The following is a 12,094-nucleotide window of genomic DNA, read 5'->3' as shown; positions in this document are numbered from 1 at the left end:
TTTTTTTTTCCTAAGAATGTTTGGACATTGCATTTCTGTATTGCTTCTAAATGTGTTCAGTTGGTGGTTCCCTATCTAATGGTCTAGATTATTAATGAGTCCATCACTTAAATAAGGGTTTTATATATTGTTTGTATCAGCACCAGGATGAATGGTAGTAATCAATTTGTAACATGACTAAGTGTATTTACTTAGTACATACCATGCACTTTACTCTGCGTTTTCCATTTATTCCCTACAATAACTGATGCAAACAATTATGCCCATGTTGCCCAAGAACTCTGCAGTAACTACTCAGATAGGAATTTATTTATGAAATACAGTGTCTAGAAATACCAATACCACAAAAACTTTAACATTGTGTAAGTAATATATTTGAAATTATCGTAGCTGCTAATATAATTGCTTTTGTCATTAGTTTCCAAATAAATCGGTTACATGATCATACTACTTAAATGATATTCATTTTCTCTGTATGGTTTCTTGAAACATTTGGACTAACTTTAACAGTTCCATTAGTTATATATAAGAAGTAAAAATGTTATTGGCCTTTGTAATAGTAACCCTAAGCTAAAGAGAGGACTATGGAGATTGGTTAGAAGATGTATGTTTCTTAAAAATGTGGAGGAAAGGTGGAGCGTGGTGGCTCATGCTTTTAATCCCAGTAATTTGGGAGACTGAGGTAGGTGGATTGCTTGAATCCAAGAGTTAGAGATCAGCCTGGACGATATGGCGAAACCCCACCTCTACCAAAACAAACAAACAAAAACAGATTAGCCGGGTGTGACGGTGTGCACCTGTATTCACAGCTACTTGGGATGCTGAGGTTGGGAGGATGGCTTGAGACTGGGTGGTTGAGGCCGTAGTGAGCTGTGATCACATCACTGCACTCCATCCTGGGCGACAGAACAAGACCCTGTCTCATAAAACCTCAAAGAAAGATGATTTTTGCATTTTTAGAATTCTGAATACAAACTATCAGTCAAATAAAAAGGCAGAATAATGGTAATTTCAGACCTCATAGCCTTAAAAAATTACTATTACCATATTGAGTACCTTTTCTCAGCAAAGTTTTACAAGATGTGCTCCATCAGAATAAAGAAGTAAACCAGGGAAAAATAAAGCACAGGGCCCAGGAACTGGGGAACCCATTGAAGAGAGCACTGAGGGAGAATGGACAGGATGACAGTGAAGGGAAGTCTCGGGATGGCAGCCACGTGACAGACGTGAGCAGGGATGTGAGATGACTTCCGAAGAGATGGTTCATGGGAAAATGATCCTGCTATGTGGAAAATCATTGAGAAGCTGTTGAAGGGTTTAACTTAGAAATAGGTACATAGAAAAGAAGGCAAATGGGGAGAAAATAGAATTTTTAAATTCAGAAAACACCCCAGGAACATGTCCATGGAAGGAAATATGATCTTAGTAAGCTATCTGAGTCAACATTGAACATTATTTCCATATAGATACTTATCTCTCTATATAAATGATCATTTATATAGCGAGATACATAAAATATATCTATATAATTAAAAATCTATATAAAATAGTTTATTATATTTATATTGGAAATAAAGGAAAGGAGATTGGTTAGGAGATGTGGTTTGTCAGAGTTAAATCATCTTCCACAGTAACCAATAGCTAATGTGTAGATTTGGTAAATCATGAAATTGCAGGATTAGCATATTATATTATTTAGTAATATGGAAGTAAATGCTGTAAGAAATAGTTTAAATGGTTGAAAGTGATTTCCTCTCAGGAGCCATACGTGGGGATGGGGCAGTGGAATACTATATTCAAAATGAGCTTTTTAATACTGTTTGACTTATTAAAGCTGTGCTTATATTATTGCCATACATGTTGCATGAGCTGCCAATTCTATTGGACATATTAAAATATGCAGAATTAAAGCTCAGTGCCTTCTTGTATAATAACAAAACAGCTCTAGCTCATCAGGCATATTTTGCCAATTAGTTTAATGAGTCAGGGTTCTTGAAATAGTAATATGCCCCCTTATGAGGCACTTTTGTTTTTATCTGCATCTGGTGGTATTATGCTAAAGGATAGTATTATAATGGGGGTCTAAGACACAGTCTTTATGATTACTACACACACAAGGTTGCAGGCTTTCTTTCTTTAAAGAGGAAGCTTTTTTGATCATTACTAATGTATTTGTTTTCTAATCTTTTAGTCATGATAATAGTTAAATGTATTGTTATAGCTTTTTGTAATCTTTTTGGCATTAGGAAATACCGAGTGGGAATTTTTCAGATAACAAGGAATTAGGATAATTAGAGTTTTCTTGCCAATTTTGCATTCATAGCAAAGTTAGTCAATTAATTATGGCAATTGCATAAAGCATTTAAGATACAATTAAGCTTAACCAAACAGGTGGTTGCTTTACCTAGTTTTGTACCTCAAAAAGTCAGGCATTAAAAAAGAGACAATGAAAGCGGAATTAATGATTTATCCTAATGTTTCCTGTTGATTTAGAAGATGACTAAAATGCCCATCTACCTAAAACATAAAAAGTATTAACACAGAGGAAAACTTCCAGAAAGCCAGTTGTTGCTCTGTAATACCTGGACTAGATGCAGACTTAGTGACAAATGCCTTTATGTTAAGCATCTGGTGATTAATTCTACAAAGTTTCTTAACTTGTAATTTTTTCATGTTTTCTTTCTTCTCGTCCTCCTTCTCTCCCCTCACCCACCCTCCCCATGACATGATTACCATGAAATACTTTAAAAGGACTCATCAGTAACTAATTTTATTTTTTTTATTTATTTTTTTTTTTTGTATTAAGCTTTTAAACTCAGTTTTTTAAGCATCGCATTTTTTGTACTTTCTAAATTTTTGTCTCTGAAAAATGTATTGGAAAGGGCTATTTGTGTATGTGTGATAGGAGGTAACGAGAATTAGAACAATATGTATGGAGCACCTGCCACTCAAAATACGTTAACTTTCTGTCCTATAAAATATTTTTAATATCACAGTGGGAGTGGTTTAGAATCAAATTTAAGTGTAGCTTAGAATCAGATTTCAATTAAAAACTGAAATATACCTGTTCGGAAGCAGAATCTAGGGATGTTGTAATATTGAGTATGTATGTATTGCTGTTTAAGGGGAAGCTGGGGTAGATGTGTGCATATACATGCTGTCACACAGCTTTGTCTTCACCTGTCTTTTCTTATGAGAGTAAGCATTTGAAAGAGGTTCAGGTAAAATAATGGCACTGTGTTAGTTCTGTCAGTATGTTGAAGCTGTGCTAAAACTGTTTTCCCTTATGTTTTGCTAATCCTTAATGAGAGAAGCAAATTGACAGGTGACATAGTAGCTTTTCTGTTAAGAAGTCAAATGCTTGATGGTGTTTTATGGTATAAATCTTTCATATTCAGAGCCCAATGAAACCTCAGATTTATTATTTATTAAATCGAGCTTTTTGGAAGTAATTTATTTCTGCTACTTGCTGATTTTTTTTTTTTTAAATATAGACAGTTGTAAAAGCTGTAGCAGAGTTTAATTTCTTGATGAATTATGAAAGTGCTCTAGAGTTTACCATTTAATTTGTGAGGTAGTGTGAATAAAATATTTTTTGGTGGAGATGCAGAGATTTTTAAAGCATGGTAAATCTGATTCCTTGATTTCTATTACAATATTTTCTTGATTTTTTTTTTAATGCCCACAAAACTTATTAAAGGAAGAGTGTCAGTGGCTTTTTTTTCTAAATGAAATGTCCTTTAAATATGACCTCAAAAATACAATACCCAGGATCTGTTTTTTCTTTCCTTAAAAATAGTTATATATGTTGAACAATATTGCATTAAGACATATGCTTACTCTAGCACTTCTGCCAGTAACGTTTCTAGTTTCCTTTTACACTTGTTCCTTATATGAAACAATCCCACTACTTATTTGACCTATGTTAGGGTAATGACCACTCAATCTTAAACTTTTTTTCATTTGTATTGAATTTCCTCACCCTCTCATTCTATTGTCCTTCCAGAATTAAGGGTAAAACCATATAAAATTAACACAGCCTTTCCAGGGATAATAATTTCTCCCCATTTTTGAAAAAATACAGAAAAGTCCTAATTCAAGCCACCAGAGGAACATTTTGATAGAACGAAAACTAAAACCTGAAAATTTGCTCCTTGCTACAAAGGCTTATCAACTTTTTGCATGGAGGATGAATAATTTATAGGTCATAATCACTGAATTTGTAATTAAAAATGATAAGTAAAAAATAAAATTATTCCATGGAATATAAAAATATTTGGGATTTCTTTGCAAGATTAGTTTGTAGATTTTATGAAATACAGAATTAAAAGCAGCTCTATTTCTTTTGTAAGTATAACATTATAAAATAATTGTAATATCATAAGGAACAAAAAACAGATCTCTTATAGTAAGAATTAGAATTTCCCAGTTGAAACTTTCATTTGTGCAAGACGTGCTTCTTAGGGTTTATGGAGTTAGAGTTTCTTTTTGTGTCACTTTTCATGGACTACTTTTGGTTCTGCTGTTTACCTCACACGTGCCTGATTGACATTATGATGCATTCGTGTGGAAATTATGAAAACGTTGTTTTCATGCAGCTGTCCTGTTGTCACAAAAGAACTTCACTGCATGAAAAGCAAACATATCATTCAGTAGACAATGCTTAATCTGTTCAGGAGCCCGAACCTATTGCTGTTCAATGACAGAAGAAAGGAGAGGGATTAATTTGAAGATGCTTGTGCATGACATATGGTAATTTCGCCATAGGAAGGAAGTGTCAAATGGTGACCTCTAAATCTTAACATTGACCTCCAGTTGTAGAATGTGTGTGCCATACGGTCCCTTTGCTTTTTCATATGATAATTTAAGCTGAAACATTTTCTTGGCAACATAACTTTATTGGGGGTGGGTATGGAGTGAATTGGTACCTCTATAAGAATTACAAAATTCACAAAACCTTTTTTAGTGTATGAGGCATTTTAAAATAATTTTTAAAAAACACTACAATGAACGAACCTGTTAGGATTCTATGAGTTAAACATGGTATATATGGTATATATATATTCTTTGCAAGTTGGGATATTTTAAATTGGGTTTTCATAAAAGTGTGAAAAGTTGAAGTGATCTCGGTGAATATTGGTTTGTAAATTTAAAAATAATTTACACATAATGTCAGAGAATAAACTATTAGAAAAATGTAACTGGTAATATGAAGACCAACATCAAGCTTTTTCATTAAGTGATACATTTTAAAAATTGAATAACATTTTTGCTAGTTTTTAATGTTGTCATTTTTTCATTATGGCTTTAGTTGTTTTAGAGCTACGTTTTGTATTAGTCAATACATTTATCAGAATATTAGGTTTTCACTTTAAGAGGAATTTGAACTTTATTGTGATTACTGTTCAATAAAATATATCATTTTTCTGCTGTAATCTTTAATGATCATGCCCTTCTGATGAAAACATCGTTTCAGTTCCACATTCTCTGTTTTGCCAACTTTGTTTTTCATTCTTCACTAATACTAAGCGTTTTTTCAGAAACTGCTGTACCTCAATTCTCTCCTCTTTATTTCTTCTCTTTTCCTCTGCAAGTTGCTGCACCTGTCGTTTCCGCTCGGTCTGATGCTGATCACTCTGGCTCTGACCCTGCTTCTGCTCCTGCTTTACATACCTGTTTCTTAGTAAATGAAGGTATCTCTCTCAACTTCCTAACAACTTTCTCTCAATCTGTGCTTTATTCTAACAGACCTGTTCTTTTTATCTGAGTTATACATTCATCTGCTTTGTTATGTATGAGATTCTGAAGTTCCCATTTTATGACTTTATTTGCTAATGTCAATGCCAAGAGCCAGTTATAAAAATGTAACGTTACCCCTGGCTGGTATAAATCATGTTTCCTATAATCTAAAAAATTGTTAAGGAAGTGCAAATATGCCAACCGTTGATGTAAAGTCAGTGTTAAAGGTGGATTGGTTTTTGTAATGATGTTGGCCATGTGATCTCTGGCATTAGAGCTAATGAATTTATTTTATGTATCATTACTTGGTGACAGACACACTTTGCTCTCTTTACACGGTTGTTTATGCTAGTTAGAGGGAGTTGTTAGGGAGTTTCTTAATTAACATTCTCATTGTAAAAGTCTTCAGATTGAATATTGGCATCAGTAATTATAGACCGATAGGAATTCACCTGTTCTCCTAGTTTTCTGTTTTAGGCTCAGGCAAAAATTCATTATTTCAGTATTTAAGGTGTAGTTGGGCTACCATATTATCTCTATGGGGTAACACAAGTCAAAAATATTTTTGGAGCTCTGAAAATGGGAATTGGATCTACAAACCTTTATTCCATAAGACTTTCTAGGATTATTTGTACTGCCTGGAAGCTTAATGAAACGTGAGCTCTGAGTTAAATCCACTGTCTTCATTGTGTTCGTAGTTACCACTTTGCATAATAAGGAAGAAATTTTCAAAATCAAAACTATAACAGGAAAACCTGGCTCTTCATGAAAAAGCAATATTACTAGTCCATTCAAATGGAAGGAACGTTGCAATGTCTATAAAGTACAGAGCCCATGTAGCAAGTACCACTCCTTTGGAAAGAAAACATGGGGACTTAAAAGTATAACTTTATTTTTGGTTTCCTTGTCATAGAACTGTACTAAGGTTTGTATGTTAAGACTGAATTTTAGCAAAAATAATTACGGTCACATTTGTTACAATATTTGTTAATTCAAAAATACACTTAGATTTTGGGCCTTGGTGAGAATCATCATCATGCTAAAATTTAGCTCATGAATATACTTTATACTTATATGAAATATTGAAATACTTTAGGAAATGACCAGGTATATGCATACATGTATATATAAAGTGTATCTCCCTCTATTGTAAATAAGTTATAATCTAAAATATGTTCCCATCACCTTAAGTAATGTAATGACATGTTTATTATCAGTTGATGAGAATTTTCTCACTAAAAGGATGAATCTTTAGATAAGTGACTTGTCAGTTTCTCTCTCTCCCTCTCTCACTCACTCACTCCCTTTAACAATTCCAATAATTATTTAAAGTTTTATGGTAAGGTTTTTGTCGTTATTTTAAGAAGATTACAGTTTAGCTTATTTCAAAACACTGCTTTGCTAAAATTCTGTGTTCACAGATATTTCACCTTGTAATATGATAGCAGACAGTTTGCAGCCATCCTTGATAACTTGTCTTTATTATCCCTAGGAAGTAATGGTAACTTTCATGGGTTAATAGTGGCCTCATCTATAATTTGATAAGAGGCATTTGTTGTATATATATTTTTCACATACCTTTAAAATAGGGTTGAAGTGATTATTTGAGCATGTCTGTTATCTAATACTTTTAAATATTGCACTGGCATACAGTATTTATCTTTTTTCCTATAATCAAGTTCCATATTGTGAATTAGAATTTTAGAAAAAGTAACTTTTATTCCCATAGATTGGTTTAACCATGTTTAAGATTTTATAAATTTTGAATCGTCAGATTTTTATTTTGTGGAATGTCTGAATTCATTTTTTTTCTCTCAGAATTGTGGGTTATGTTACTTAGATCAGTTATGATTGTGATGAAATAACTGATTCATTTTGTAAGAAAAGGGGTCAGTAAGTACCTTAATGAGAGGTCCTCTGACAGAAAGGGAGGACATCTCTTTTGGCTGAACAATAGTAACACACAGAGCGCCATAAGTGACATAAACCTATCTTTGGATATCTGTGTGAATGCCCTTTTAACTGACAGTGGTTTCAAGTCTATTGCTCTGATACGTCTTTATTTCTGTGTTTTACCATTCTTTAATATGTTTTATCTTAGAGGGACTGTTAAGAAATGTGTTTTTCTTGTGAATTTGGATATACTTCCTTTGGAAATTCATTTGTTTTAAGATGTTGAGAATTCTCATAGGCACCAATTACATGATTTAGGGATGAAATACATTTAGTATAATTCCTTGTACAAATGTCTACTGTTAAATTAAAATCATTTGTAATATAACTTAGCATACCTGCCTTTTTTTTGTTTTTGGTATGCTTACATAAAGACCTTTTGACTTAGGGAATGGCAAAATGTTTTAAGTGTTTTTAACATATGACATTTTTTGACAGGTTGGAGTCAGTTAGCTGCTATGCACTGTGTTATGCTGCCAGACCTATTGGGATTGGATAAATTTAGGCCTCCCCTTCTGGAGATGCTGGCCCGAAGATGGCAAGATCGATGCTTGGAGGTAATGCTGAGGTGATAAAGATAAAAAACAAAAATATTAAAAATGCATTGGTCAAAAATGTAAACTTGAAACAAAAATGATTAGTGTTTATCTGATGTATGATTTGTTCATTATGTGATAGAAAATGTGGATTCGTTATTTATGTTTTCTTTTTCAGCTTTTGTACCAACCAGTAATGTTCCAGCTGGGTTGTTTACTTTTAAAATAATTCAGTGACTGATAGTCTTGGATATTTTATGGAGCTATTTGTTAAGTTTGGTTTCTGTACAGATCATACACACACATGCATAAATAAATACATAAACCTGCCTCCTCCAGAAATACACACTCAGTATCATCACATAAATTCTAATTGAATAGCCATATTTCAATGAAAGGTACTGTGTTACTGTAAAAGGAGGCCTTGGAATTAGAAGAGACCTGGGTTTAAATATCAGTACCACCAATTATTAACTGTGACCCTGGGCAATTTACTTAACCTATTTAAAGCTCATTTGTAAAGTGGGGATAATAATATATTCCTCATGGGATTGCTGTCATTACCAAATCGGATGATGCAAGTAAAACAGGAAGTACAGAGCCTGACACGTGGTAGCAGCTCAATAAATAGCAGCCATCATTTTGTGTTAATGGCCTTATTCTGCATTGGATATTACTTGGAATATATTACCGAGGACTTGGAAATGTTTAATAAAGATTTTCCTTATTATGGCGTTTAACCTGTATAGCCATTGCAGTTTATATTATTCAGGATTCTTAATTTTCCAAATATAAGTACAAGTAATATACTTCCTTCCTGGACTTTCTTCCCTCAACTTCAAGTGGTATTGCACAGTACTAATATTTTCATGGGTTTTCATTGACTTAATATTTTGAATTCACTTCAGAAGTCACTTATACTTAAAAACAGCTTTTTTACTGGAACTCTTATTTAGATGCTGCTGAGTTATCTTGTCAATTATAAACAGTTAATTGGCCAGGTGTGGTGGCACAAGCCTGTAATCTCAGCACTTTGAGAGGCCCAGGCGGGTGAGACCTGTGCAATGTGGCAAAACCCTGTCTCTATTAAACATACTACCAAAAAAAAAGCCAGGGCATGGTGGCACGTACCTGTAGACCCAACTACTCGGGAGGCTGAGGCACGAGAATCACTTGAGCCCAGGAGGTGGAAGTTGCAGTGAGCCAAGATCATGCCATGGCACTCCAGCCTGGGTGACAGGACAAGACTTGGTCTCAGAAAAAAAAGAGTTAATAAGTTGGTACGTCACTTAATAATTGACTAGCTTTTTTGACTTCATGCCTGTGGCTTTTTTGCCAAAATAAAACTAACTTAAAACTGCAAAATAAAAGTTGTATGCTACACTGAAAGAAAAATATGTATAATTTTGAAAAGTGATTTCCTCTATAGAACTAAAAGAAGTTATTCCTTTATATAGGAATATATTTACCTATTTGTCAAAAACAAATTATTTAAGTATGTCTTAGGTATACATGAATCATGTTAATTTATACATATTTGTATAAATAATAGTATCTACTTAGTATATATAATATAAAGAAATTAAATAGATAGGGTTAAGTTTCTTCAAGCTAAAAAAAACCCAAATTTAATAGCTCTCACAGTGGCTTAACGATAATGTTAATATAGAAATTTTAAAAGTAAAATGCTACATGAAAGTTCAAGAATGCTTTGGAAAATGAAGTCTTAACCCCAAAGATGATTAAATGGTTGAAACCTATTTCTTTCCATTAGTGTTAAAATATTTTTCAGTGAAATCATTAATTAAAATGTCTTTGATTTGCTAGCATCTAATTTTTAAATAGTTAACTGATTCGGTTAATAGTTTTTTTTTCATGTAAATATGGTTTTTATGCTTTGTAGCTTCATTTCATTATAAATTTTCTAGTTTATAAATACCTCCTCAACTAATCCACTTTCTGCTTTTACGTTTGGGTCTATGGTCTTAGGTGAGAGAAGCCGCACAGGCCCTGCTTCTAGCAGAACTGAGAAGAATTGAGCAGGCAGGCAGGAAGGAAGCCATCGATGCCTGGGCTCCTTACCTACCTCAGTACATAGACCACGTCATATCACGTAAGAGTGCTCATGTTTCTTTCCAAAGCTTTGCAGGCATATGTAGAAAAAGTACCTATACTCACAAACATATTGCTACTACCCATCAACAAAAGTGAGTCTTTAATCTTAAAGTGAAAAGAACAGATACTCAAATTCTGCTTTATTATTTTCTGAATCTCCGTAGTTTGTAATTTGCTTTAAAAAACAAAAGGCAATGGTTGTCTATATCAAAATATTCATTAATGAACTGACTTCTTATAAAATTCCCCATCAAATATCCGATTCTAATACTAACATGTGCCTCTGCCCATTGCATTATTATGCTTTTGGATGCCAGCTTGTTAGATACTGATCTGCTGATACGTTAGTTCAGATACAAGGCAGATCCTCTTGGTAGTTGACATTGGAATTGTGAATCCTTAAAAAACAAAGATCTGGTAGAGTTAGACTCATGGACTATTTAGCAAGCGAAAATTGGGAAGGATTTTAATGGATAGATCTCTTAGAGTATAATTTGAAAGGGTTAGAAAAACTGTTGAAATGTTTTGAATATTCTTTTGCAAAATAAAACCTTTATAATTATGTTACGTTGAATGCACATTAGAAAAAAGTTGTATTTTGCTATCATTTTTTTCTTCCCAGAGAGCGTACTCATTTCCAGTTCATTTGGTTTGTTTTGTATTTTTCTAAAAAAAATTTAGTTACTAAAGAAATTTTTGAAGGTCTCTCACTTATTAAGTGACTAAATTATATTCATTATAAATTAGTTTCAATTTTGAAAGATAAAGTCTTAATGAAAGTTAATAAAAAAACTCTTTATTATGAAAATTTGGCCTGGGTTTTAAGTGGACTCATTTTAAATGACCCTTTACCAATACCAGTTATTCTTGGTAATGAAGTACTCATTCCATATATCCAGATGGACAGTACATTATTGTACAAGAGGGAAAATGAAAACAAAATTCAGAAAGATTTATAACTGTTACAGCTGGTTTAACTACCGTATCTTTGCCAATGGTGACTATAGGGGATGTTTAATCAAGCTTGTGACCTTGGGCACTTTTTTTAAGCTTTCTTAGTCTCAGTTTTATCGCAGCTGAAATAAAGATGATGATAATGGGACTTTATAGGATTATTATGTGTGTAGCATGAGTTAATCTTTAAGTCCATAGAACAATTCCTAGCCCATAGTAAGCATGATTCATTTGTTGAATACTTGATAACCTATAAAAATGCAAAAATATATTTCACATATAACCAAAATATCACATATTAACAGCTCCAGTTAAAATTCTTAATTGTTTGAGCAATAAAATATTTACTCAGTGAATGTAGGTTGTCATTTGCTTACTGGGAATTTTTTCTATTTTAATAGAACAAATTAAGTTTAAAAAAAAACAGGACACCTAGACATACGAGCTCTATGTAAGGTGTTAGGCTTAAGATTCTTTTAAAAATATGTGTAGATTTTAAAATTTCCAGAATATTTAAAAAAAAAAAAAAAAAAAAAAAAAAAAAAAAAAAAAAAAAAAAAAACCTTCCAAAAAAAAAATAGGATTGAGATGAAGAGAGCTCTGTCTTTGAGTATATGAGAAGGTAGTATGAAAAAAGTATTCGTTGTTCAAGAATATATTTGCCCAGTTCTTGTAGGGCATAATTCTGGTATAATGCACCTAATGTGTATATTTAGGTCACTTAACGGTAGTGGTCATCTATAACTGTTTTTGGCTGCCCGGCACCTGAACCCACTTGCTAGATTTGGGTCATCTCC

General features: G+C 32.9%; 1 protein-coding gene across 1 annotated transcript in view; it reads left to right on the top strand.

Annotated features, from left to right (window-relative positions):
- LOC108282193 (WD repeat-containing protein 7) overlaps window positions 1-11,859 on the top strand; it is a 138,509-nt gene extending 126,650 nt beyond the window's left edge. The window contains exons 16-18 of the mRNA XM_037727678.1: window positions 5,595-5,693; window positions 8,131-8,249; window positions 10,218-11,859. Of these exons, the coding sequence (XP_037583606.1) occupies window positions 5,595-5,693; window positions 8,131-8,249; window positions 10,218-10,439 (440 nt within the window). The 3' untranslated portion in view covers window positions 10,440-11,859. The remainder of the gene's footprint in view (window positions 1-5,594; window positions 5,694-8,130; window positions 8,250-10,217) is intronic.
- Window positions 11,860-12,094: the final 235 nt, after the last annotated feature.

Source organism: Cebus imitator, unplaced genomic scaffold (genome assembly GCF_001604975.1).
Source record: "Cebus imitator isolate Cc_AM_T3 unplaced genomic scaffold, Cebus_imitator-1.0 Scaffold236, whole genome shotgun sequence".
Classification (NCBI taxonomy): Eukaryota; Metazoa; Chordata; class Mammalia; order Primates; family Cebidae; genus Cebus; species Cebus imitator.
Note: the sequence above shows the minus strand (reverse complement) of the source record. Positions and strands in the feature narration are given on the sequence as shown.